The sequence below is a fragment of the Siniperca chuatsi genome, linkage group LG18 (assembly GCF_020085105.1).
Source record: "Siniperca chuatsi isolate FFG_IHB_CAS linkage group LG18, ASM2008510v1, whole genome shotgun sequence".
Lineage (NCBI taxonomy): Eukaryota > Metazoa > Chordata > Actinopteri > Centrarchiformes > Sinipercidae > Siniperca > Siniperca chuatsi.
Genome location: NC_058059.1, coordinates 4087180 through 4112754, shown reverse-complemented (window position 1 = coordinate 4112754; position 25575 = coordinate 4087180). Strand labels below are relative to the sequence as shown.

The 25575-nt window shown below is 39.6% G+C and overlaps 1 protein-coding gene across 9 annotated transcripts; it reads left to right on the top strand.

Annotated features, from left to right (window-relative positions):
* The first annotated feature begins 1104 nt into the window (after window positions 1–1104).
* sec31a (SEC31 homolog A, COPII coat complex component) lies at window positions 1105–25010 on the top strand. 9 transcript variants are annotated; one of them, XM_044174903.1, is made up of 29 exons: window positions 1106–1355; window positions 3018–3097; window positions 4463–4586; window positions 4675–4873; window positions 4979–5074; window positions 5440–5580; window positions 5725–5867; window positions 6575–6674; window positions 6790–6951; window positions 7449–7601; window positions 7684–7914; window positions 8036–8110; window positions 8251–8292; window positions 10035–10109; window positions 10182–10451; window positions 11986–12124; window positions 12279–12457; window positions 12529–12655; window positions 12853–12998; window positions 13888–14061; window positions 15486–15731; window positions 17017–17118; window positions 17508–17610; window positions 18506–18892; window positions 20888–20943; window positions 21089–21337; window positions 22204–22323; window positions 22417–22488; window positions 23358–25010. In XM_044174903.1, the coding sequence occupies exons 2-29, from the start codon at window positions 3019–3021 to the stop codon at window positions 23535–23537; spliced, it is 4170 nt and encodes a 1389-aa protein (XP_044030838.1). In that variant the 5' UTR covers window positions 1106–1355; window position 3018; the 3' UTR covers window positions 23538–25010. The 9 variants fall into 9 exon arrangements, with proteins under 9 accessions (XP_044030839.1, XP_044030838.1, XP_044030837.1 ...); XM_044174902.1 differs by having other exon boundaries at window positions 10035–10451; window positions 18506–18841; window positions 21092–21337; XM_044174900.1 differs by having other exon boundaries at window positions 10035–10451; window positions 21092–21337.
* Window positions 25011–25575: the final 565 nt, after the last annotated feature.

Genomic DNA, 25575 nt, shown 5'->3' with positions numbered 1-25575 from the left:
TTCTTTGATGCTTGCATTACTTTTCCATTTATTGTACTTAGCTTTTCTGACATTTGTTTTTACTGTTAACTTTTCAGAATAACCTTTTATATATTAAAACGTATCGTTAAAGATTAAACAAGTGGCACTCAACCCGTTTGGCTTGTGACCCCTTACAACAAAGCAGTGTTTAGTCGGGGCTCCTCGTCAAGTTTCTAAAAGGAAAATAGATGGTTTGATTTCAATAAGTGTTTTAGACAAAAAGAGATAAATTTCAGTGTTTCACACAATAAAGATTAGAGAAAAGTCCAAGATATCAATATAAATTTGTGTAGCCCATTAATCATCTCCTGGACCCTCAGATATTTCTTGTGACCCTTTGAAGGGGACCAACCCCTAGGTTGGAAACCACAGGACTAAACTGTATATAAATTAGTTAAAACTAGCTCCATTTCGAGCAGCTACAACAGTAAAATGCTGCTTACACAGTGATGCATCAGTATTAATCTATTTTCTTGCAGCACGCTGGGTACTTACATGCAATTTTGGATTGAGGACTTGTAATGTACTTGTAATGGATGCTTTTAAAAGCTCAGAGTACTTGTTTTAAATAAACCATTTTCAGCCAAGTTCAATATTATAAATGCAAGGTTTTTATGGTATACAAAATACTGAGCAGTATCTATCAAGAACAATATAAAAAAGTGATTCAGATGTCTGAATCTTAACATGAAATCACATTCATGAGGAACACTTATCTTTAAAATCAGTGAGTATAAAAATACTATTAAATTAAAATAAATAAGAAAAGAATACAGTGGGTTATTTCAGATTGTATTTAGTTAGTTTGGGGACCCTCTTCAGGGCTTTGGCATATGATGAAAATTCATTTACAAATATATATTTGCATATATGAATGAAATACAATACAATTATATTATTAACAACAAATTCAGTTTATTTTTCCTCCACAATAATTCCGTATTGAATACTTTTAAATGTAAAACGTGTACACATGTATTAATTATTCCAGCTTATCTTGACTGTTTAAGGAATGGGAGTAGATTTACATGCTAACTATGCTAACGCTAGCATAGTTAGCATGCTAGCAGGCGTAGCAGTGTTTGACGTCCCCCGGAAGTTGTTCTTCTTCGTGGGAGGAGGAGAGTGTTGCTTAGTGCCACGTTGATGGAGACCAGTGGGGACGTGGAAATCTATCTTGAGTCCGCAGCCGGGACCCGGTAGCCTCCTCTTCTGTTTTTACAGCCGCAAATCCTTAAGCAGAACCGAAAGGGGAACTTGTACGGGTGGACGGCGTTTGTGTTTGTCACCTATTTTATGTGTGCGTTCATGTAAGAAGGAGCAAAAGAGGGAAGGTAAGCCGCTTTTGTGAAGTAATAAGATATGTGAGTGGGTCTCTGTGAGTGTGTAACTGTCTTCCTACTGTTGTATTTTGCCTGCACAGGCAGCTAGCAGGCTAGAAAACATAATGTCCCCTAGCTTTAGGACTTATAAGCACGTACAAAACGTGACAATAAACTGCAGACCGTTTTCTGCTTTTTGACTTTAATTTCTGCTACTGCTGAGGCTCCTTATTGCCGTTGCTGTGCGGCTTTTAATTGGTCCACCAGCTGTTAGCTTGCTGCTAGCTTGTACTGTACTTTTTGTTTGCTAATGTTAACCTTTGGTTCCCCAGTTTCTTGAGAGCTAGACAGTGCATTTGTAATGTCATTGCTCTAACACAGCTCTACAATGCATTGTGATAGTTGGTGTCAGTCAAAGTAGGCCTTTGTCTGTAACTCTTAACTAGTGTATTTATTACAGTAGCGGGGCTGAATGGTGCAAATGCACTATACAGAAGTGGGAGTAAAACCTGAATTGCTTGCTTATAAACCAAACCAATCTTATGCCTTGACTAGTTTGCCTCCTCTTAGCTTTTAAATGAAAGGTTCACATTTTTTCACGTCTATCTTAACACAACACTTACACTCAGTTACCAGTTTCTTAGGTACAGCTAGCTAAGTCTAATACAACAGTCCTGCAATAAATCCTACCTTCATGAAGGTTATAATAAAACTGTTTTGGAGGCTGTAGTTTGTGCTGCTGTTGAACTGTATTGCATTATACAGAGAGGCGTTTCTGTTATTTAGTCTACCCTCATTTATACAAATGGGGTGGACAAAATAATAGATATATTAATAAAATAATCAACTCCTCTCTAAGGTAGGGTTTTTATTGCAGGACTGTTGTATTAGACTGTATTAGTTTTAGCTAGGTGTACCTAATAAACTGGTAACTGAGTGCACATGCCCATATTCCGACCTGATACTACGACCTGTTTATAGTGTTTTATAGTGTATCATATTGTTTGTTAGTACTTTCTCCTGTGTGCACTGACGTAAAGGCGAGCTACTGTAACAAAGAGTTTCCCTACGGGGATCAATAAAGTATTTCTGATTCTGATGTAGGTTGAGTTGTTAGTCTCTGTAATTGTTGTTGCTGTCCATGCTGGAAAATATCCGTTCCTGCTGCGACTACAGTGTAAGTGATGGGGGACAAAATTCAGTCAGTTCTGTGTTAAAATTCATTTTAAAAGTGGGTATCTTTCAGAATTACTGTCTTTCTAGTCTCTCTGTGTTTCATCTTGCCACCGTGGCTCAGCAAGGAAACACAAAGAGAGAATTTCATACTAAATACACATGTACTATACATTGGAATCACATTAGGATGTAATCTTTTCAAAGCCAGAATGGACAGCGACCGATGACTCTGTACATATGGGCATGTGAGTGTTGTTTTAAGAAACACTTGGAAAAAAATTGAACCTATCCTTTACCGCTTAAACATAATGTAAAGTCCAGCAATATAAGCTCTTTTTTATGCATACTGTCAGAGCTAAAATACATCAAACATCGTATGCTCTGTTATCTGTGGTGACTCCTGCAGAAGCCGCATGGAGAGGAACAAAAATAAGATTATAATTTACTGTAACCACTCTGTAGTAATTACTGCATGTTCCTTCAAACCGTTTTTTCCAGGATGAAACTTAAAGAGATCAACCGCACAGCCATCCAGAGCTGGAGTCCTGCACAGCACCACCCCATCTACCTTGCAACAGGTATGAGCATGCAGCAAGCACAGGCCTGCTGCTGTCGCCGCCGCTATCTGGTGTTTTGACAGGACGTTGTATCATTTTTGTCAAGTCTTCCAGCCACTTAAACTAATCTGAGTCATAGAGCATGCACCTCACTTGTTTGCCGTTTTGGTTCACTGGAAAATAATAATAACAGAAACTTCACTTTTACTTCTACTCGCTAACTTAAGAATGAAAGCAATTAAAATTTGTTTCGACTTAAAAAAAAAAACTCCAAGAGGTCTCCAGAGGTGCACTACATAAACAAGAGGTGAGCATAAACCTCCTGAGTAGGGATGGGACGATATTTCCGTATTTATATTACCCTGAAGATAAGTTGATCGTGGTGAATTTCCATTATCGCGATAATTGTGAATATCCTCACGAGTGACTTGAAAAAGCTGTTTGGCTCGCTAACGTACAGTCCTATATTAATTTTCTGTTTTCTTTTGAATTGCCACAAGGGGGAGCCCTCATCTTTCCAGGCAGGGGACCTTATGATTTAAGATTACCTCATTAAGATTGTTTGCTTTTCACTAAAAAAGATGTGTGTCCTCTCTGTGATGCAATAAAAATATTTGTTTCTTAACAAAATGTAAGGTAAAGTGATTCCAGCATGTTTAGTGCCATTTTAGGAGTTTTAAGCATATTTTGATGATTATCAGGATAACATCGTGAATCTCGGTTATTTTGGCCAGGATAATCGTGGCATGAAATTTCGATATTGTCGCATGCTTACTCCTGAGACATGTTTTGGAGTGACTGTACAAAATATACTTGGTCGTGATGAATATTATGTTATCTGAAGCTATTATTTGCATTTGAACATTGAATAGGATGTTACCCCTTTTTGTTTTTCTGGGGGGTTTTTGGGACATTGATCAGGGGTGCAAACAACGCTTTCCATCCATTTTCATTGTCTGCACTCAAAATGCTACCAAATTCTCCTTATTATATGTTTTGTCTGATTTATACCAGCAGCAGAATTTCTTTTCTGCTCCAGTTGGGTTACATATGTTTTTGCAGAATAACGCTTCACTATGAAGAGAATGAAGAGAAGTGTGGTCTCTGATTGGCTGTTCCTGCTCAGAGCAAACATGTTATTAATCATGTGATGACTTGAGAGCTGCTCTTAAAGGTTACCCTTACACTTTGCTGTAGTTAGGAGTAAGTCTCTTGATAAATGTGTCTTATTCTTCACGCTCAGCAAATAACTTTTCTTTCTTAGTTGGCTCTTCACAGCATTCTTCAGTGTAATTTCTAGAAGTTTGATAGATACGAGCCCTGGTGACAAGTCAACATCGTGTAATATGCGACAGAACAAAAGCTTCCTGTGCTCTCTTTCTGCAGGAACATCAGCCCAGCAGCTGGATGCCTCCTTCAGCACCAATGCCTCCCTGGAGTTTTTTGAGCTGGACTTGACTGAGCCATCTCTGGACATGAAGTCATGTGGCAGCTTCTCCTCCTCTCACAGGTACTGAAAGCAGGCTGACTACACTCACGTTGTTGACTTTTCCCTTTTAGTGCAGCTCTACAAGTTTTGTTCTCCTGTCTCCCCACAGATACCACAAACTTGTATGGGGTCCCTATGGAATGGATGCCCAAGGTCACCCATCTGGGGTCCTTATTGCAGGAGGCGAGAACGGCAACGTCATTCTGTACGACCCTGCAAAGATCATCGCTGGAGAGAGCGACGTGATCATTGCTGAGAGTGACAAGCACACGGGGCCGGTGAGAGCTCTCGACGTCAACCCATTCCAGGTGCGATCCATTTAACTCCAGTGTCGGTGAATTTAACATTGTGTTCGTGCACTCAGTTTAAAAACAAATGCAGTGACTCATTTTGTATTTTTTCCTCTGCTGCAGACAAACCTGGTTGCATCAGGTGGGAATGAGTCTGAAATCTATATCTGGGACATGAATAACTTTGGCTCTCCAATGACACCAGGACCTAAAACTCAGGTGTTTTTTTTAACTACATTTTACATGTATCTTCTACTTTTATTTGTAAATGTCAGTGATTCATTTAAATGTACTTTCTGCATCTTCAACAAGGTCAATGATTTAGTGATTTCTGCTGTCAAAATGTGAAATTCCTCTGTGTGAAGTTCTTTTTTTTAAACAAACTCTGTACATGTCATTTGACTTAATTATTTCTCAGACATCACCATAATTAAGTGATAATGACTATTTTCAAACATTGAGTAGTCCGATGCTGTTTGTGACATAATCTGTATCATCTCATGCATGTAAATGATATTTTTAACAGGCTGGATGACTGTAATGAATATATAATGACAAAAAGAGCTCATGTTTTTGTCTTCAAGCCTCTGGAGGACATCAGCTGTGTGTCGTGGAACAGACAGGTACAACACATCCTGGCCTCTGCCAGCCCGAGTGGCCGAGCCTCAGTGTGGGACCTTCGCAAGAATGACCTCATTATTAAAGTTAGCGACCACAGCAACAGAGTACGTTGTTTGTTTTGCACTCAGATGAAGTCTTACGCATGCTGTCTTGGACAAATTTTTTGTTTTGCATTTTCTCACAATCCTTTGGTGCTGTCTGCTCAACTTAAAATGTCTACTTTTGTGTGTGTGTGTCTTTGTTTTTAGATGCATTGCTCAGGGCTGGCTTGGCACCCAGAAGTGGCCACTCAGCTGGTCTTGTCCTCGGAGGACGACCGGATGCCAGTTATCCAGATGTGGGACTTACGTTTTGCTACCTCTCCTTTTAAGATTTTTGAGAATCACACAAGGTAAACACACCTGTTATATTTGGCACCAAAGCAGCATAAAGCTTTCCTTTGCATTCTTAAAGAATAAGGCTGGTGATATTTTATATTTTTCTTATTGTCAACAAATCTCACGAAAAGACCAAAACCAACAAGGAATGAATCTACCAATAAGTATTATCTGTGTATCCAAAAGCCTGATATATCTTCTTCCTCTGTGCCGTAGAGCTCCATTGTTGTCCAAAAACTATTAAAAACACATCAGTGAGCCGCTCTGTTGCACTGGGTGACATGTTCTTTCATCACCATGAACACACACACTGTAGTTTATTCTGACTCAGTCCCACATACACCGTCCTGCTGCCCCAAACACTCACTAGAGCACCAAATGTGGATTCATCGGCCGCTGAAAGTAGTCCCCGACAAATGCACTATTTCCTCCTGTTTGAGGAACAATTGCTGAATTATAGCCTCTTTTTTTTAAATGAAACACTTTATTTGTGACCTGTTTTTAAAGATTTACACTTTCAGTAGGAACCAGTGGGCTTGGAGCTGAGTGCCACAGAAAGACTGGGAAAGTCAGAAAGTATTGAGAGACGGACTAACACATTGCTGGTTTTGGTCTTTTCATCATCGTTTGTTGACAATAAGAACAATATAGAATATCACCAGCCTTATCCCTTAAAAACCATGTGGCTTTTTAAGAAAACTGTGCTGTTCTTTATGTACAGGGGTGTCCTGGCCATCGCCTGGAGTCTGGCTGATCCTGAGCTGCTCCTGAGCTGCGGGAAGGACAGCAGGATCCTGTGCTGGAATCCAAACACAGCAGAGGTAAACGTTTACTGTATTTATATGCAGGTTATTGACACAACCAAAGTTGAAAAAAAAAAAACCTTCTCTACTGTTATCCCTCTGATGTAAGTAAATCTTCTACTTGACTCTTCAGGTGCTGTACGAGTTGCCCATCAGCAGTCAGTGGTGTTTTGACATCCAGTGGTGCCCCAGGAACCCTGCAGTGCTGTCGGCTGCAGGTTTTGACGGACACATCGACATCTATTCCATCATGGGAGGTAGCAACCAGGCACAGAGCCAGAGACACGCTGACCAGGTGAGATTAAATCTCCTCAGACAAAAAACATGAGTCTGCTATGAACAAAGTTGTATATTCTGTCAGAAAACGTGCTCAAAGAGATTTCTGCAAAAGCTATGCGAAAATCAACTGCAACCTGCACTTAAGGGCATAACATTTGATTGACAGCATGTTGAAGATGCGATGATTATTTTAAACTGAAACGTGAAATATGTTAATCAGCAGATTTGCTCAAGCCAAAAAATATGCAGACCTCATAAGGTCAAGAGACTCAATAAAGCCACAATGATCCTGTTAGCGTATAGCAAGTATCATGATAAAATGTCGTTGTCATCTTTTATATTTTGCTATTATATTTTGCAACTGTTTTTTTGTTATTATTGATGCCTTTTCAGATACTATGTGATCGCTTGGTTGCTTAGAGCTGAACATCATGAACTTGGCTGTAAATTAGATTTCTGGCATCTCAAACATCATGCCTTTGTGTCTAACTTGACTATGGGTGTCTGTTACAGATTAGCAACTCGTTTGGGAACATGGATCCTTTTGGGACAGGACAAACTTTGCCCCCGCTGCAGCTACCCAAGACCACTGCCCCTCCAGCTACAATCAACCCCCTGAAGAAGCCACCCAAGTGGATCCGCAGACCTGTTGGAGCCTCGTTTGCTGTGAGTCTTGTTTCTTCTAACCCTAACCCTTTGTTTTACCATCTGAATCACTCACATTCTTTTGGCTTTTGTTCACTCCTAGTTTGGTGGGAAGCTGGTATCTTTGGAGAACACAAAGCCGAACCCTCAGCAGCCTCAGCAGCCCACTTCACATGTTGTTCATATCAGCCAGGTTGTTACAGAAACAGCCTTTTTGAAGCGCTCCGATCAGCTGCAGGCCACTCTGAGTGCAGGCAGCTTTGTGGATTTCTGCCAGGAAAAGATCGATGCAGCTGAAAATGAGTTTGAAAAGACTGTTTGGTCTTTCCTCAAGGTATGAAATTTTGAAAGAATCTTTTTCTAGAAAAATCTGAATAAACTTGGAAATATACAGTTTTTCAATGAATAATGCTGTCATTCTTTAAGTTTTTTGTGTGACTATTTTGTGTTTTCAGGCAAATTTTGCAAGTGACATTCGCAGCAAGTACCTGGAACTTCTGGGGTACAACAAAGAGGAGCTAGCCTTAAAGGTGAGATGTATTTTCTAGGCTACTGTATGCCCCATATGACACTATATATATAATTTGCTCAAAATATTTTCTCTTTAATAGTTTTATCAAGTGTGTCTTTCAGTACATCCTTGTGATAAATGTGTCCTCTTTGTTGTCAGATTTCAGCAGCACTAGAGGAAAAGCCTGCTGACCCTCCGCAGGTGAGTTTGTGTAGAGCAGTCACTCTTTGTGCATTTTAAAGGCGTAGTTTTGACATTTTGGGAAATACGCTTATTCGCAGTTTTGCCGAGAGTTAGATTTGAAGATTGATACCACGCTCATATCTTTCCATTAAATATGAATCTAGAGTCAGGAGACTGTTAGCTTAGCTTAGCATAAAGACTGGAAAAGCCAGGCTTTAACAGACACACATGAGAGTGGTATCGATCTTCTCACCTGTCAGCAAGAAAGTGAATAAGTGCATTTCACAAAATGTCGAACTATTCCTTTAACTATTAGCAGTTTATCTCCAGGTAGTTTAAGTCATGTGGTTAAAAAGATCACCTCCTAATTGAACTAAATATTATATTATGTAGGTTTCTAATTTGCTGCTCGTTCTGGTGCCCGCATATATTTTTATCAGATCCAGTGTGATGATAAGCCACCACTGTTTCTTACAACATACAGTGTGATGTGATGTGATGCAGTCCCAGTAGAATGGTGTTATTTGGCCTTTCCAATGAAAATTACATTTGAAAAACTAAAAGAAGTATAAACACAAAATCTGCAACTGTTTTAAATCCAGAACAGGGAAGAGTGTCCCAGCCCAGTTAGTAGAAATGCTTCCAAATTGCCCATTATCACACTACACTGTTCTCCATTTGTTCCTGCTAACTGTGCCGTTCACATCCTTTTACTGACAGTACAACAAAACTGACCGACGACTGTTGGCAGCAATTAGTGCTTCAGTTCTTGGCTGAAATGCTGCAAACTGTTTGTCTCTGTCTTACATTGTGTAATAAGGAAGTGTTGCAAGTAGTCATAAATTAAGCTTTGTATCAGTGCTACAAATAAGACTTCACTTTTTGAAACTACTCAGAGGAAGCTTTGCACAGACTTGATTTTACAGTGACAGTGAAAGAGTTAAAAACTGTTTATTCTGTTTGATTTCTTACATTTTTAAGTGCACACTGTGCGCTGACTCTTTTCTGTGGATGTGGATGGTCTTTGTGAACTTCTCTGTCTCTCTGTGAGGTGTAAATGTATTGTCTATTCATACACCTTTTTCCACCACTGAACTCAAACGTGACCCTGACTACAGTGTAAAATCCAAAATTAGTGCTGATCTTGAGTTTTTCTTCAGTCTGAAGTTGCCTGGGTCTACTTGCTTTTATGCCACCCACTGCTTGAAAATGGCCTCCAGCCTGAGCTCTCTTTAATTTTATTTATTTGGCATTTTAATTGGACCAAAGAGCCGATCCTGAGACATCTTTACTCTTAAAAATGAAGCAAAGTCTTACCTTAGCCAGCTGATCCCACAGTGTGTGAGTTTAGTTTTGTCTAATTTGAACCTGTTGGTGCACAAATCCCTCAATTATTGATTTTTTTTTTTTTTTTTTACTTTAATTTCACATATCGAACACATCCTTCCAAAAATGATTTAACTTTGGACATGACCAGTAAAGATGAGCATTGTTGCCAATTTGCAGTCCACATTTTCTCCAGCATTTGTTTGACCTCCATTTTGCTGTTATCTGTGGCGTCCGGAAGTATCGTGTTATTACTTTCCATTTAAACTCCCTCCAAGTATTTGAATTGGTCACCAAATGCACCTCCCTACACACTTCTCCCCAAATATCTAAGGATGTCTCTGAGTTCATTTCAGCCTCACATTTCTCCTTTATTTTGCAGTTGAAAAATTTTTGTCCCTGACTTTAAACCCATATCTATCCTCAATATTCAGGTGGAGATACCTGCTCCAGCCAGCCTGCAGCCTTTAGCAGACCTCAGCCTCGTGCCGCCTGCTGACACACCTGAGGCAGCGTTTGACATGATTGCTGCGGCAAACCTTCAGCCAGAAGCCACACTGGTACTAGACTCCACTCCTGAGGCAGCGTTTGACATGATTGCTGCGGCAAACCTTCAGCCAGAAGCCACACTGGTACTAGACTCCACTCCTGAGGCAGCGTTTGACATGATTGCTGCGGCAAACCTTCAGCCAGAAGCCACACTGGAACTAGACTCCACTCCTGACCCAGAGACTGAAGAGCCTGCAGCAGCAGCAGATCCAGAGGACGCTCTCACCAGCGAACCAAAAGAAAATGTGGATCAAGTTCTCCCAGAGGAGGAAGCAGAGGAAGAGGAGATCCTCTTGGAGGAGGTACACTTTCATCACTGCACATTTCCGTAGATGCAGTCGTCTAGCTCAGTTGAATTCCCTTCAAAATTACTGTTGAACTCATGCTTCATCTGATGTATGCACTGTTAAAGACCCTGCACACCATAGTAAACACGCGCGGGTGATTTTAATTATTTTGATTGATTAGACCTTTTCTCAGGACTGTGTGGGCATGTACAGACTGGGTCTGTCCCAATACCCACAGGTATTTGTGAGTAGTCAAGTAGCTACTTGCTTGATGTTTTTCCTGGTAACTGCCACAGTGCCCAAGTGCCCGTTAAGATTGAGGTTTATCAGAGCTCACTGAGACACGATTGATTAATGAGAACATCCGTCAGCACATACTGAACAAACAGGTTGGATCACAAACACAGCATTAGGGATAATCAGATGACAGAGGAGTAATACAATTATTTAAGCAATTAAATCACGTTATCTAGAACCATTAAGGTCTACTGTACATAAGAGACATATTATTTTGAATGGTTTCTGTCTGCTCTAATATTTAGGAATTTCTCAAAATTATTGATTAATGATATTTAATCTTTATTTTTACAATGTCAGTCAAATATTATTGTTATCGCTCATCAAGAAGTATAGAAAATGGATAACCAACTTTGGAGGTTCTACGATGTACCAGATGACAATGTGACAATGTGAAAGGGGTCGAATTATCACCTGAATCTGCAGCTCCACTCAGCTTTATGGAGCTTTATAGTGAGTTTCAGCTCATTGTTCAGCTGTTTGGCTGCAACTTTACTGTTTTGGTTCACTCTCACCGCTCTCAAAGTGTCGTTTTCGGCTGCAGCAGGCAGCTGTTTTCAGTGAAAAAGCTCTAAGAACCCACTGTACACCACCTGCTCAGCAGCAAACAGCAGACAGACACAGTTAGAGACCAGCTGGTGAACACAGTGGAGCATTTAGCAGCTAAAGAGCCAGATATTTCCCTCAGGAGTTGTTTGAGACCTCAAAGAGAGTGAATATTGGACTTGTTGCTCCGTAACTGCTGTCAATAAGCAACTGTTCGCTAACAAGTTCGCCATATTAACTTAAGAGGTGATGATATGTCAATGTTGTGCTCACAACTTGTTTCCACTGCCCCCAAGTGGCCAAAAAATCTGTTATTTTATATATTATATAAATATTATATATTTTATTATAGGTTTAAGGGTAAAAAAAAACAACCCAGAATAATCTGATTGTTTGTGTGTTATTTCTACTTCTCACGTTGGGTTAAATAGTTTCACTGTTTCTTGGTTTTATTTTAATCAATGAGCAGAATCATTTGGTGGTTAAGGAACATTTCATCAAGATACTTATAGTTTTATAATTTTCTTCTGTTGTGATTTAGTACTTTAACTACTATATATCAGCATACCATCTGTTCTAGTTATTATGTGTTTTCACTGGCTGTCTGTACAGTTAGGATCATCAAAATGAGTCAGTGTCTTGCAACACATGGGGGGAGGAGAAGAGTAAACTTGAGACATGACAGGATGTTTCTCTGGTGTTTCAGGAGACAACAGCACCAGTGGAGGAGGAGCCCAGTCCTGCTGAGACCTCAGCTCCAGTTGAGGAGCCCACTAAAGTTCCAGCTCCAGCTCCAGTTCCAGCTCCAGCCAATACAGGAGGAGTCAGTCTCAGCATCAGTCAAGGTAACAGCTCTTTCAACGTTTCATGACGTGAACCTACAGCAGCAGACTTCACTTCACCTTCAGCCAAAGAAAAAGAACTAACCAGTTAAAAAGAATGTGTTGTTGTAGTGTTTAATTATTGTAAAATATTAACTTTTTTTTGTTTTCTTGGAAGATGTGGACGGGCTGATCACACAGGCCCTGCTGACCGGAGACTTTGAGGGAGCTGTGGAGCTCTGTCTCCATGACAACCGAATGGCAGACAGCATCATCCTGGCCATCGCCGGAGGGGCCGAGCTCTTAGAGAAAACCCAGAAGAAGTATTTTACGAAAACACACAGCAAGATAACCAAGGTAACAACTGAAGGAGAATTTTTACTGAGAGTTTATTGTCGATTTATATAACTTGTGTTTTTGTCCTGCAGCTGATCAGTGCAGTGGTGATGAAAGACTGGCATGACATCCTGAAGACGTGTGACCTGCAGAACTGGAAGGAGGCTCTGGCTGCTGTCATGACCTACGCTCAGCCTGAGGAGTTCTCGTCCCTCTGTGGTTAGTTTAAGGATACATGCATATTGTTGTTTGATAGACCTCACTAGACCACAATGTGGCTTTTTCCTGTTTCATTGTTCTAACTGACATGCAGCCTGTACTCAGAGTTTCATCAGTGCCTACTGCCCCTTTTATTAATATTCGTTGTCTCTCAGCTGTGAATTTGCGCTCTCTAACTGAGCTTGTCTGTTTATTAGACCTTCTCGGGGACAGACTGGAGGCAGCAAAGAACGCCCAACTGCAAGCCCAGGCCTGTCTATGTTACATCTGTGCTGGAAATGTGGAGAAACTTGTGACTTGTTGGACCAGAGCACAGAACGGACACTGTCCACTCTCTCTCCAGGTGTGTTGAGATAGTGACTCCAGCTCTGTATCTTTAAACCTGATTTCTTTAGACACTTGGGGGCAGCATCTCTGTCCATCTGATGAATTTAAATCCATAATTCTCTCTCTTGTAGATCTGTTTTTGGTCTCCACCAACTCCTGAGAGAATTATCGGGCTCTTCAGCTGTTAATTGCTCCACTATGTTCACCAGCTAGTCGCTAACTTTGTCTGCTAAACAACACTATGAGAGCAGTAAGAGTGAACCAAAACAGTAAAGTTCAGAGAGATAAACAATGAGCTGAAACTCATTATAAAGCTCCGTAAAGCTGAGGGGAGCTGCAGATTCAACTGATAATTCTCTGTAGGTTCATCACTATGAGCAGCACCTTTCACATTGTCACATTGTCATTTATACATTATTATAAAGCTATCGATTAGAGCTGCTTTAAAGCTGCACTAGTCAACATTTTTGTATTAATAATGGGTCAAATTACTAAGTGTAATGTGTAAGGTGTCCCTCGTAGTGACAAACCCACAGAAAATCACCCAACTCAGCAGTTTCCCTCAGCTCCACAGAGCTTTTTAGCTCATTGTTTTGGTTTTTCCAGCGTTCAGACTCGGCTGTTTTCAGAAAGAAAACTTTGATAAAACCCACTTTACGCTACCTACCCAGCATCAAGAGGCAGACACACACAGTTAGCGATTAGCTGGTGAACACAGTGGAGCATTTAGCAGCTAAAGAGAGAACATCTTATAGAAATGGAAACGCAGGAACCGTAGGAAAAAGAAGTGGTCGGATTTTGTGCTTTCAGCTTGTTCTGTTGCTCCCAAATGACCAAAAAATCTGTTAATGCAGTTTGGATGTTCATTTTTAGTCATGCTAATGTGCTGAGTTTATATTCCTCAGGACCTGGTGGAGAAGGTGGTGGTGCTGCGGCATGCAGTAGAGCAGACCCAGCGCTCTGGTCCCACTGCTATTGGCATCCTGCTGGCTGAGAAGATGAGCCAGTATGCCAACCTGCTGGCCTCCCAGGGCAGTCTGTCCACTGCCATCACCTACCTGCCTGACAACACCAACCAGGTATGTAACACATCAGGACTGGGCTGCACCAGCTATTTGTAAATCCATTACTAAGTTTGTGTGTTGAGTTCTTCCTAAGTTCTTAGTAATAACAATGCCTTAGCTAGTAAAGCCTTTAGTAAAGTGTAAACAAGTTGCTGTGAAACATCTTTTCCTTCATTCAGTCGAAAGTTCAACCGACTATGTAAACAGGAAGTCGCTGTAGTATCACAAGCTGTCACAAAACTGCCAAAAATAACAGTTTTAGGGGGGCAAATTATATATAACTTAAAATCATTTGAAACATCTCTATGTATGCATATATAGATAAACATTTATACCTACATTTTCAGAGATAGTATTCATGCAGTTTTTATTGAGTGGGAAATATCTGATTATGCTAACCTAACCAACATTATGTGATTGTTATGTCTGACGTTATTAGCATAAGGTTTTGTAATTTGAGCTATATTATTTTATTTTTGTGAAATATGATTTAAAATCAATATTAAACAGCATTTTCAGTGTCAGGTCAGATATGTCGACCATATTTCATATTACCTCTTTTAGTCTTCATCCTAAACGGGTCATATATTAGCAAGCTATCGTTAGTTTTGTCAGTTAAGCTAGCCAGTTCAGTAACCTATGCAACATTTACACCTGGCAGTTACTGGGTGTAAATATGTAGTAACAATTAATTTCTATGTAAGAAATAGTTTGTGTGGTGCAACCCATTTTGATTTAGTGATGTCAGGGTGTCTGCAGGACTTGAAAAGTCTGAGTTTCCTCAAAGAAAGGCCTTAGGAGGTAGTAAAAATTTCTAAATTTAATTTGAAAAAGTCTTAAATATTTCGTCTTACCTGCTGTTGGCAGTAATATTAGTTATAAAATGTTTTTGTATCTGATTGCGGGCTGTCGGGGGGCATTATACACCTAAAATTGGGATTGTTTCAACAGTGGATTGTGCTGCAGGAAGCTGTTCGATCCTCTTTTGTTTCAGTCAGCACCATCATAGTAAATATATGGCAAGCTACAGTAGCTAGGAAGTGCCGATTTTAGCAAAGACTTAAATGAATTAATAATTTTTAATTGGTTAATCGATCCATCCATTTTCTTTTCGCTTATCTTGATCCATGTCACATCATTTTTAATTAATTATAGATGCTGCTGGGAAGTACTGAAAAAATTTAATATGATAATAAATAATAATAGGCCATATCATTAACTGGTATGATTATGAAACGGATATTAAATTACATTCTATGTGGTATTTAAAAGGTCTTAAATTTAACTTGTGAACTACACTTCTAATATAACTAGTCTAAGTTTGAACAGAGAGCCGGTGCAACCGACTCCTGGTGTGCAGTTTACTTAAAATTAATGAGACATGGAGACTAACTTAAGTTCACATTTGTCATTTGACTCCACTCATTTGGTCCATACAGGTTGCCATACAGCAGCTTCGTGACCGTCTCAGTTGGGCTCTGGGGCAGCAGGCGGTGGCTCCTGCAGCTCCGGTACAAACCCAGAGACCTCAGTCTCGGCTGCCCGCCGCCACTCCTGCTCAGCACGGCTCAGCCCTGCCCCGGCATCCATTCACCCCGGTCCAGCCCGCCATGGTGCCTCAGCCCGCTGCAGCAGCTCCAGTACCTGCTGCCTCCGCCCCAGCACAGCCGCAGTATTACCAGCCAGTACGTGTTTCTATAGTATCACATAAGTGTTTTTACTCTTCTTCACTTTGACATGATATTACTCATAAACCTGAATCTGTGTGAAACCTGGTGTCTTGTGTTAAAAGTTTTTATCATTAGACATCAGGTTTCACGCAGAATTAGGTTTGTGGTTTTATTAAACCTGAGGGCAAACAGGTCTTTTTCCTTTTCTTCCTCTTAAAAACTGCCAACATCTTCAGGTCACATGGTAGAGATGGGTTCCAATAGCTGGTTCCCAGTCGGCAAAATACTCGTTAAGCTCCGACACTAACGAATCTCTTATGAAACCTTTCTTTTCTCCTCACGAAGAGTAAAGGAAAACATAAAGGTAGCAGCTTCTCATTTTTAGATTATATCAGCTGTAGCTAATTAACAGCTAAAATTAAAAGTTTGGCTGTTCTCTGGTTAATGTGCTCTCTGCAGCTGCTGTCTGTATTCAGACAAAGATTGTGAGTGAAAAGACTTGGTGGTCTTTGTGTTTTGGTAGATCATCAGACTCAACAGTCTCCACTCTGTTGTGTCTGATGATCAGCTGATCACCTCATCAATTTGAGAATCTATCACTTAAAATTTCATTCATATCAAAATTTGTAACTGATTAAATTAATAATTGTGAATCAGGCTAGTAGCTGGTGAAGTACAGGAGGCTACAGCTTTTAACATTTCATATATTATATTGCTCATCTCATTTTCAGGTTGTAGCTACAGGTTGTAAACATTCATTAAGCTGCCACTTAAAACTGTTGTTTCTGCCTTCTCAGCCAACAAAATGTCATTAGACATCTTTAAGTTGGAGGTATTTTAGCATTTAGATACTTGCAAATGTTGACAGGTAAACCTGATAAGATTTGATAAGGCATTCGAAAGGATTTGCTTTCAATACGTGGATTCTGTACTGGATTTGAATTTGATAAAATGCTATCAGACCCCATCCCTATCACATACTAACTAACCACCTGTTGAAGTGCTCATTGCACTTTCCTTTTGTGTTGTAGTCATTTCATTGATTGGATTTCCATTCTAGCCAGGGTTTAAATCACATGCTGATTCCTAAATGTACTTGTGAAATATTAATGATGAATGTGCCTATTGTGGGAGCAAAATGTACAAACTTTCTTTTTTGGGAGGAGTTGTGTTTGTGTAATTTGAACCCTGGCTCCGGTCCAATGTGTGTGTGTTGTGGTGGTGTTGTCGGTGCCCCCCACACACCCCCCCCATGCTGCGGCCATCATTGGTATGTGCCGTGTGTCTCTGTGTGCTTCAGGTGAGGGCTGCCTCCACTGTCACCTCCTGGAGTAACCAAACTCCAACAGCCCTCCCCAATGTCCCTCCTCCTCTACAAGTAGGCAGCGCCTCAGACCAGCAGGTACACTGACCGCCCACCTGACCTCGACACACACCTTTGCTGATGTTCACAGATGTTCTTGCACACAGGCTACCTTGATGATTGCAAATGACAAAACTGTGTTTTCATTGATCGGATCAACACCTGATATCCCAAATTCTTTTTAGCTGCTGTGGTTCGTCTGTGGTAATGCCTTTCGCCTGTCTTTCCCCATCGCCATCCCGCTTCCTGTTGATACTCTGACTGTTGATGCATTCACTGTCTCCACTCTGTCTTTCATTTCTTTCTCCTGCACTCGGATTGTTGTGATTTGACTGTATAGACATCACACAGGCGGTTTTCATGGATGGATGGTTATCGATCTTTTGTTTTGAAATGTGGTTTCAGATTTCTTATTGTTTTTTTTGCAGGCGGAGCCTTCAAACCCCATGTACGGGATGCCACCCTCCGGCACAGCTGCTGCACCTCCACCCTCCTCCACTCCTGCATACATGTACTCCCATCAGTACCAGCGTAAGTGTACATATTACATATGTGTACATATTCTACAGGCCGCAGAACCTGAAGAGTTAGCTGTGTATTACGAGAGTTACTGACCTTAGAAAGAAATCAGTTTCAGATTAGAGTCTAAGGTTAAATGTCATCAAGCAACCTTAAGTTTATATTTAACTGATTTGTTGAGGATATTTTTATATTAAACATATCTGCAAACTGTTCACTCCCACCGCAAAATGTTCATACTGAATGTAACACGTTGACAACTCATCCACTGATTCAGACCAGAGCAAACGAGCTATAGGTTTGAAAACACCCTCGGTCCAGTTGTTAAATCAGCACCAGAATTTAATTGACAGCTTTCACATCAGCCCAAACAAACCGAACCAGACGGGTTAGATTTGAAAGCACCTTTAGTAGTCTAAACCGAACAACATGTGGGACGCAGGACTCCTGTTGGAGTCAAACTGCTGAACATCCAACCATCAACTCTGACCTCAGAGGCTGCAATTATTTGGTAAAGTGAATTAGTAGTGAAATACTAGTATATAAACATTATTTGTAAGAGACAGGTTTGCATCAAGAGGTGGCACAACACCATGCAACCTTTCTTCTCTCTTCTTTAAAACACTGGCAAGCATTTCCTTTTGGAAATGTTTGACTGTAATATCTGATCACCTTTATGTTACTCACTAACAGAAAATGAGAATGTCTTGGTCGAATAACATTTTTACATGTTTATCTCTTTGCCTGTTGAGTCTTTTATAACCTACAAACATAAAGCACTTTAGCATGCACTGTACTGTAACCTGTAGTCTTTATCTGTTTATTAGTCTGTCCTGTTGCATGATACAGTTAGTATAACATGCACCAGTTTTTCACTAACAGCTGTTGAATACTGTGTGAATCCCAGCCTACCCCCAGGTCAGCCAGTACCCACCTGGAGCTGGGGGGGCACCTATCTATCAGCCTCTTCAGTACTCCTCGGCTGCTGCTCCTCCTGCAGAGCCCCCTGGCTTTCTCTCTCAGTACACACAGCCCCTCCCCCCTCAGCCAGCACCTCCGTTCTATCCGGGACAACCTCCCATCAGCCAGTGCCTGTCCTCCTCTCCTCCCTCTTGTTCCCCTTTCTTTCCGACCTCCTCCTCCTCCTTTTCCGCTGCTCCACCCTCCGGAGCGTCTTTCCAGCATGGCGGGCCGGGATCTCCTGTGTCGTACATGCCTCTTCCTCCACCGAGCGGAGTCTCAGGTACACAGCTAGACCCTGACCCCGGGCTGATCCCCGCCTCGCAGAGAACAGGTCTGCATGGCTCTGATCATCCTCACTGTGACTGTCCTCCTCACAAACTCACTCAGCCTGTATGTTCAAAGACAACCGTGGTTCGAATTTCTAATTTCCCGCAGTAACCGTTTTTACTCTCAGTTCAACATGCTGCCTAACTTAGACAAGCATTTTACAGTATGTACAATAATTTCATTAATTGATTAATTAATCAATTAAATTTGCATTGAAATGATACATTAAAAAACGAAGTGAAAAAATTATATTAAAAAAAACTCACAACATTTGCCATTTAATAATTATATGTTTCATTCTGTATTTAATTTAATAATTAACACGTGATTTTTAAAATGGATTGCAAAATATATTTTAGAAAGGCTTTAAAATGTTTAAAACTTTAAAACTTTTTGGTGTTTACTTGTCAATAATTGTTTCCATTTCATGATTGCTTCAATTTAAAGAAGAAATACATTTCAAAAAGAACTAATTTTGTGATTCAAATTTAAAATTATTCAGTTATTAATTTATCATTAAATAGAGTAAGAAGATAAATTATTACTTGTCCCATTTACTTTTTTAACTTTTAATTTTAAATATAAATTTCATTGATCGATTTTAAAATGGATTTTTACATTTATCAATTTATGAATTCATTACAATTAGACACTGTAAAAGTGGCACACTGTATACAGTAGCAAGGACAGATTACGTCTTGGAAAAGATGGCAGGGACAGCAAGCAGTCTGGTTTTGTTTTATTTTAATAATACTACCGGTATTATTACTATTATTATATACTATACTACAAGGCTTAGGAACTTTAAATGATCACTATACAAACCTGCATATACTATATGTAACTATACCTAAAGTCTCTTTGTCTTTTTCAGCAAGATGACTCAGGACATACTTATTTATTGACTCAAGAATGACGGCCATCTTTGTCTAATTTGTAGTTGTAGAAGAGAGTTCATCAACTGTCTGCACACAGGCTATCCCAGACTAGACTTAATATAGATATTAATCTTATTTAACTCATATTTTGAAATTGTATACAACTTAAATAAAAGCTGTGTGCTGTTATGTGGATTAAACCATTTATCTTTGGAATAGAGATAAATGCTAAATGACAGATGCAGGTAATCGTTGTACTTTATTACTTAGATCAAAGTAACAGGAAGAGCTCACAACTATAATTCCACCTAAAGCTTGCAGCAATCATTAATCTGAAAAAGCTTTTCTGAAACAAATTTGCACGGCTTTTTTCCAGTTAGTAATTCACATGGGTTGATTGGCTAAATCCCTGAATTTAACAATCTGTGAGAAATTTGTTTTGAAGCTACATTGAAGATCTTTATATGATTATAAATTACATTACGCTAATCAAAATAAAAGTGTTTTATTAGCCATACTTGAAGCACAATCAATGCAACATTGTAGATTTGTAGTGGGGCTTTAAAGGAATAGCTCGACATTTTGGGAAATAAACTTATTTGCTTTCTTGCTGAGAGTTAGATGAGAAGATCAGCACAACTCTGGTGTCTGTCCCCTTAATACGAAGCTGCAGCCAGTTAGCTTAGCACACAAATAGTGTCCGGCACATAACGCCCTGTAAAATCACAACGTGTCGTTTAACATTACTGGATTAAACACACAAGTTAATTAGTAATCTTAAGAAGTGCTGATAGGCAGATTTTTTTTTTTAACCTTTGAACAGAGTCAAACTAGCTTAAACCAGTCTTTATGCTAAGCTAAGCTAACACCTGTAGCTTCTTATTAAGCGCTCAGACATGAGTGGTATCGATCTTCTCATCTAACTCTAAGCATAAAAGCGAATAAGAGTGTATTTCCCAAAATGTATAGCTTTTCCTTGAAATGTTACATGTATATGATCAAAGCTATGGCTAACAAATTGAATAATTTTCTAACTCTGACACATTTCAAAACATAAAATAGACTGTTTCCTGGTAGTGTGAGAATGAGTGAATGATTAGGATGATTGTTTTTTTCTGTAGGACCTCAGAATGGCTGGAATGACCCTCCGGCCCTGAGCAGAGCATCAAAGAAGAAGGTAAGTCTGCTGACTGAAGTACGTTACTGCAGTCTGTCAGTGAAGACGGTACACATTATGTAAATCTATTACATCTCTTCTTGCAGACAGAGACAGAGATGAGGATGTTGCATGTTTTAAATAACATGTCTTTGCCATCATTCAGCAGGTTCAAGAGAATTACACCCCTCCTGCCCCCATCACTGCTCCCATCATGGCTCCGCTGGGCAGTGACCCTCAGGCCCAGCCGGTATCCTCCGGGGCCCCTCAGGGCATGGTCCAGGGCCAGCACGGTGCCCAGGTACCCTACTCAGGCATGCACCATCAGCAGCTTTCCCCTCCACCCATGAACCCTGCAATGCCCAAGACCAGTATGGAGGGGGCACCAGGAGCACCTACTGGAGATGTTATACAGGTACGCAGTTTTCTACAGATTCTGATGCAAAGTGGTTTAATTTGGAAATATTAAATAAATAAATTGTTTTCTGTGATCATGATGAAAAGGAGAAAATAATTTAGTTGTTAGCTCTTGTGGCATGCAATACACTGCTTTACAAGGATGGTCCCACTCGCACATTTCTTCAATTTCTATTTAGATTTTTGTCGGAGGGGGCTTTTCTCCTTTTAGGTCTACTGTTTTTAATTTGTTGTGTTACACCCTCAGAAAACTGATTATTATCTGTAAGAGTTCATTATATCACACCTGCGGCTGAATGATGGTCACAAAAGCTTTAATGTTGTATAAAATACACAGTTCTGTTGCTCAGACAGACATAGTTAGAGACTAGCTGGTGAACATAGCAGAGCATTTAGCAGCTAAAGACTCAGGAGTTGGTAGAAACCAAAAACAGAGCTAAAAGAGAGAGAATTTTGGACTTACATTCATCAGGTGACACAAACACAACTCTAAATTAATGGCCACATTGCACCTTAACTGCTGTCTGTGTAAATAAGCAACTGTTTGCTAACTAGTTCGCCATATTAGCTTAAGAAAGAGATGATATGTCAGTGTTGTGTTTGACTTGTTTCTGCTGCTCCCCAGTGGCCAAAACAGTCAGTTATTGCAGGTTTAACCAGTTTTCTTTATTTTATTAAAACTATGAAAAGCTGTTTATAATGTCACTCAATTTAAAAAAAAAAAAAAAAAAAAAAAGAAAACGAGATACTGACCAACATTGTGGCCCAATCAGCCAGGTGCTAAAAAACACCAATTCCGACAACAAATTGTTAGTCATTTACACATTAGGCTTGAAATCTTCTTACCCTGTTTAACCCTTTCAGCCGCTGCAGTCCATCCCTGCTGAGAAAATCATGAAGAAGCCCATCCCCGATGAGCACCTGGTCCTGAAGACCACATTTGAGGGGCTCATTCAGAAGTGCTTAGCTGTAGCTACCGACCCTGTGAGTCTATCTGATGGGGATAACAATTCAATTTATCTCTACCAAACAAAGTCAATCACTGGATGTGTAATCATCTATTTTATCTTTTCACAGCAAACTAAGAGGAAGCTTGATGATGCCAACAAACGCCTGGAAGCGCTCTACGACAAACTCAGAGAGCAGACGGTGAGTGTCCCGCTTGGCTTGGCTTCTTGCACTATGACAGATGACAATAATAACAAGAAAGAAAAGGAAGAAGAAGATAAAAGATAAAAAGAATTTAAAGACAAAAAGAAAAGTCAGAAAAAGAAGTAGTGGAAGAAGAAGTTAAGAGAAAAAGAAAAGTGAGAGAAAGAAGAAGTTAAGAGTAAAAGAAAAGTGAGAGAAAGAAGAAGTTAAAAGAGAAAAAGAAAAGTAAGAAAAAGAAGAAGTTAAAAGAGAAAAAGTGAGAGAAAGAAGTTAAGAGAAAAAGAAAAGTGAGAGAAAGAAGTTAAAAGAGAAAAAGAAAAGTGAGAGAAAGAAGTTAAAAGAGAAAAAGAAAAGTGAGAGAAAGAAGAAGTTAAAAGAGTAAAAGAAAAGTGAGAGAAAGAAGTTAAAAGAGTAAAAGAAAAGTGAGAGAAAGAAGTTAAAAGAGAAAAAGAAAAGTAAGAAAAAGAAGTAGTGGAAGAAGAAGTTAAGAGAAAAAGAAGAAATTAAAAGAGAAAAAGAAAAGTAAGAAGAAAACTAAGATGAGGAGGAAGAAGAAGAAGGGCTAAAAGAAGAAAAAGATGAAGAAGAGGAAGGATTAGTTGCGACTTATTCAGAGCGAAAATTTTGTCATAATCCGTCTGCCCAGTTTGAGAGGGCTTGGTGAATCCGTCTTAGGAACACCCGCACGAGCAAACTTCATCGAAAAAAAGAATGAGAGGTTTAGGATAAGAATATGAAAATGTTCTTGCATGAGGCCAAATGAGAGATCAGGACTGATCCTGCTAAATAACTGTGTTTGAGGAACTTTCTAAAGGATATCAGAGCTTTGATTTCCTCACCAACTTTTCTGCTGTTCTTCCCTCCAGCTCTCTCCTGCCATTGTAGGAGGACTTCATAACATAGCCAGGAGTATAGAGTCCAGATCCTACGGGGAGGGCCTCAACATCCACACCCACATAGTCAGCAACAGCAACTTCAGCGAGACGTCAGCGTTTATGCCCGTACTCAAGGTGGTGCTGACACAAGCCAACAAACTCGGGGTCTGATCGGGCAGAAAATCCCAACTCCAAACTCCTCCGAGTCTTGGACGGCGGAGAACGACTGGTCAGGGGTCGAGCTTGTTTCACAGGGAGCTGCATTTGACTCACAGCGCAAATGACGAAGAATTTTGAGATGTATGAAAATCCTGTTAAATTCTTCTTCGTGCCATTCATGTTTTCTGACACAACTCAAACACAAGCCATGCTATCAGTTGCACTCAGTGGTGAAAGTAAATTCTGAGCCCTGTGCAAACAAACGCACACAACAAATAAAGGGCTAGAGACTGTTTAATTCAAGTACCACCTTAATCTACCAACATGCTAACAAGTTCCACTAAACATTTGTTTTGAAATCAAACTTGGATGTAGAAATAAATATAAATAAATATGGAAAAACCTCATTTACAGACCGGTATTAATCAGGAATGAAAACAAAAATAGGAAAAGCAATAGGAGATTTGGGAATTTTAAGGGCATTTCTATCCACTTGTGTTGAGATGATCAAAATAAATGTAGTCAATTTAAAGAATAAAGTTCTTCTCAATGAATTAAGTATTAATAGCAGACTGCTGATACAGCAGTGCAGCATGCTTTTAGCTCACAACTGCGCGATCATGCAAACAACAATTATTTAAGAAATATTAGCTTGTTCATCTTTATAGTCTGTCAATATTTGTGCACTACAATAATGCTCAGATACCTTATAATCCATAAACACATAGAATTTCCTCTTTAAAGTACAAAATCATGCTTTATTTTTACATATAAATGCATCGTTGCCTGCATGCACTTTGCAGTAGACCTGCAAATGAAGCTACAGATAAGTGAGAGATTATAGAGAAGATGTCCATTTTAACAGCAAGAGACAGAATATGGATTAATTTAAAAACAGGCATATCAGATTGGCCGTCAAAACCAATAGACCAATATTAAAATTGACGCTTCAAGTGCCAGTTTATTTAAAATGTGACTAATATGACTTTTGTTAGTACTCTAAACCCCTCTTTCTGCTTTTACTGGCTTACTTTCACCCCTGGTGTCACTACATACAACACGTTGGACCAAGATGTTGTCAGTGTGTGGGATATGTCAATGCAAAGCAATGCAGTCCCATTTGTTGAGGATGTTTAATGTTGTTTTATTTCATTTTATTGTTTGTTTTTTTTTCAGTGTAATCATGAGGCTCAGCAGAGTGCAATGGACTTTTAAAAAGAGACAGTGCTTTTATGGAATTTTAAAGTATGCATGCTTAAACAAATGCTAGCAGTCGTCTTTAATGGCATTCGAGGTAATTGTCTGCTAATTAATCAGACCTCAGAAGGAAACTGGAAGAAGACTTGTTCTTGATTTTCATTCCAACTATGATGAGGGCTGTAGTCTGAGTGGTCAACCTCAGTTCATGTTGTTAATAAAGGAAAACAAGACTTTGTTTTAGATCGACTACATGCAATATTTTCAATAAATAGTATTTATTTACAATATGATGTTGCGTAGTTTTAATTTTAGTGAAATAAGATGCAGGTACAGCAGCTCTGCATGCAGGAGAGGGTTTCATATGAGTAATATACGTTTGTGTATATAGATAGATAGATATCTATATATATATATATAGAGAGAGAGAGAGAGAGAGAGAGAGAGAGAGAGAGAGAGAGAGAGAGAGATATATATATACAGTACAGACCAAAAGTTTGGACACCTCCTTCTCATTCAAAGAGTTTTCTTTATTTTCATGACCATGAAAATTGTAGATTCACACTGAAGGCATCAAAACTATGAATTAACACGTGGAATTATATACATGACAAAAAAGTGTGAACTGAACTGAAAATATGTCATATTCTAGGTTCTTCAAAGTAGCCACCTTTTGCTTTGATTACTGCTTTGCACACTCTTGGCATTCTCTTGATGAGCTTCAAGAGGTAGTCACCTGAAATGGTCTTCCAACAGTCTTGAAGGAGTTCCCAGAGATGCTTAGCACTTGTTGGCCCTTTTGCCTTCACTCTGCGGACCAGCTCACCCCAAACCATCTCGATTGGGTTCAAGT

What these genes read in the sequence shown, in the direction of transcription:
- sec31a (XM_044174898.1), top strand. Translation starts at nt 3,019, where the DNA reads ATGAAACTTAAAGAGATCAACCGCACAGCCATCCAGAGCTGGAGTCCT. An exon ending in CAGTCTCAGCATCAGTCAAG is followed by an intron (nt 12,125 to 12,278) that starts GTAACAGCTCTT and finishes TTTTCTTGGAAG; the next exon opens with ATGTGGACGGGCTGATCACA. An exon ending in CACACAGCAAGATAACCAAG is followed by an intron (nt 12,458 to 12,528) that starts GTAACAACTGAA and finishes TTTGTCCTGCAG; the next exon opens with CTGATCAGTGCAGTGGTGAT.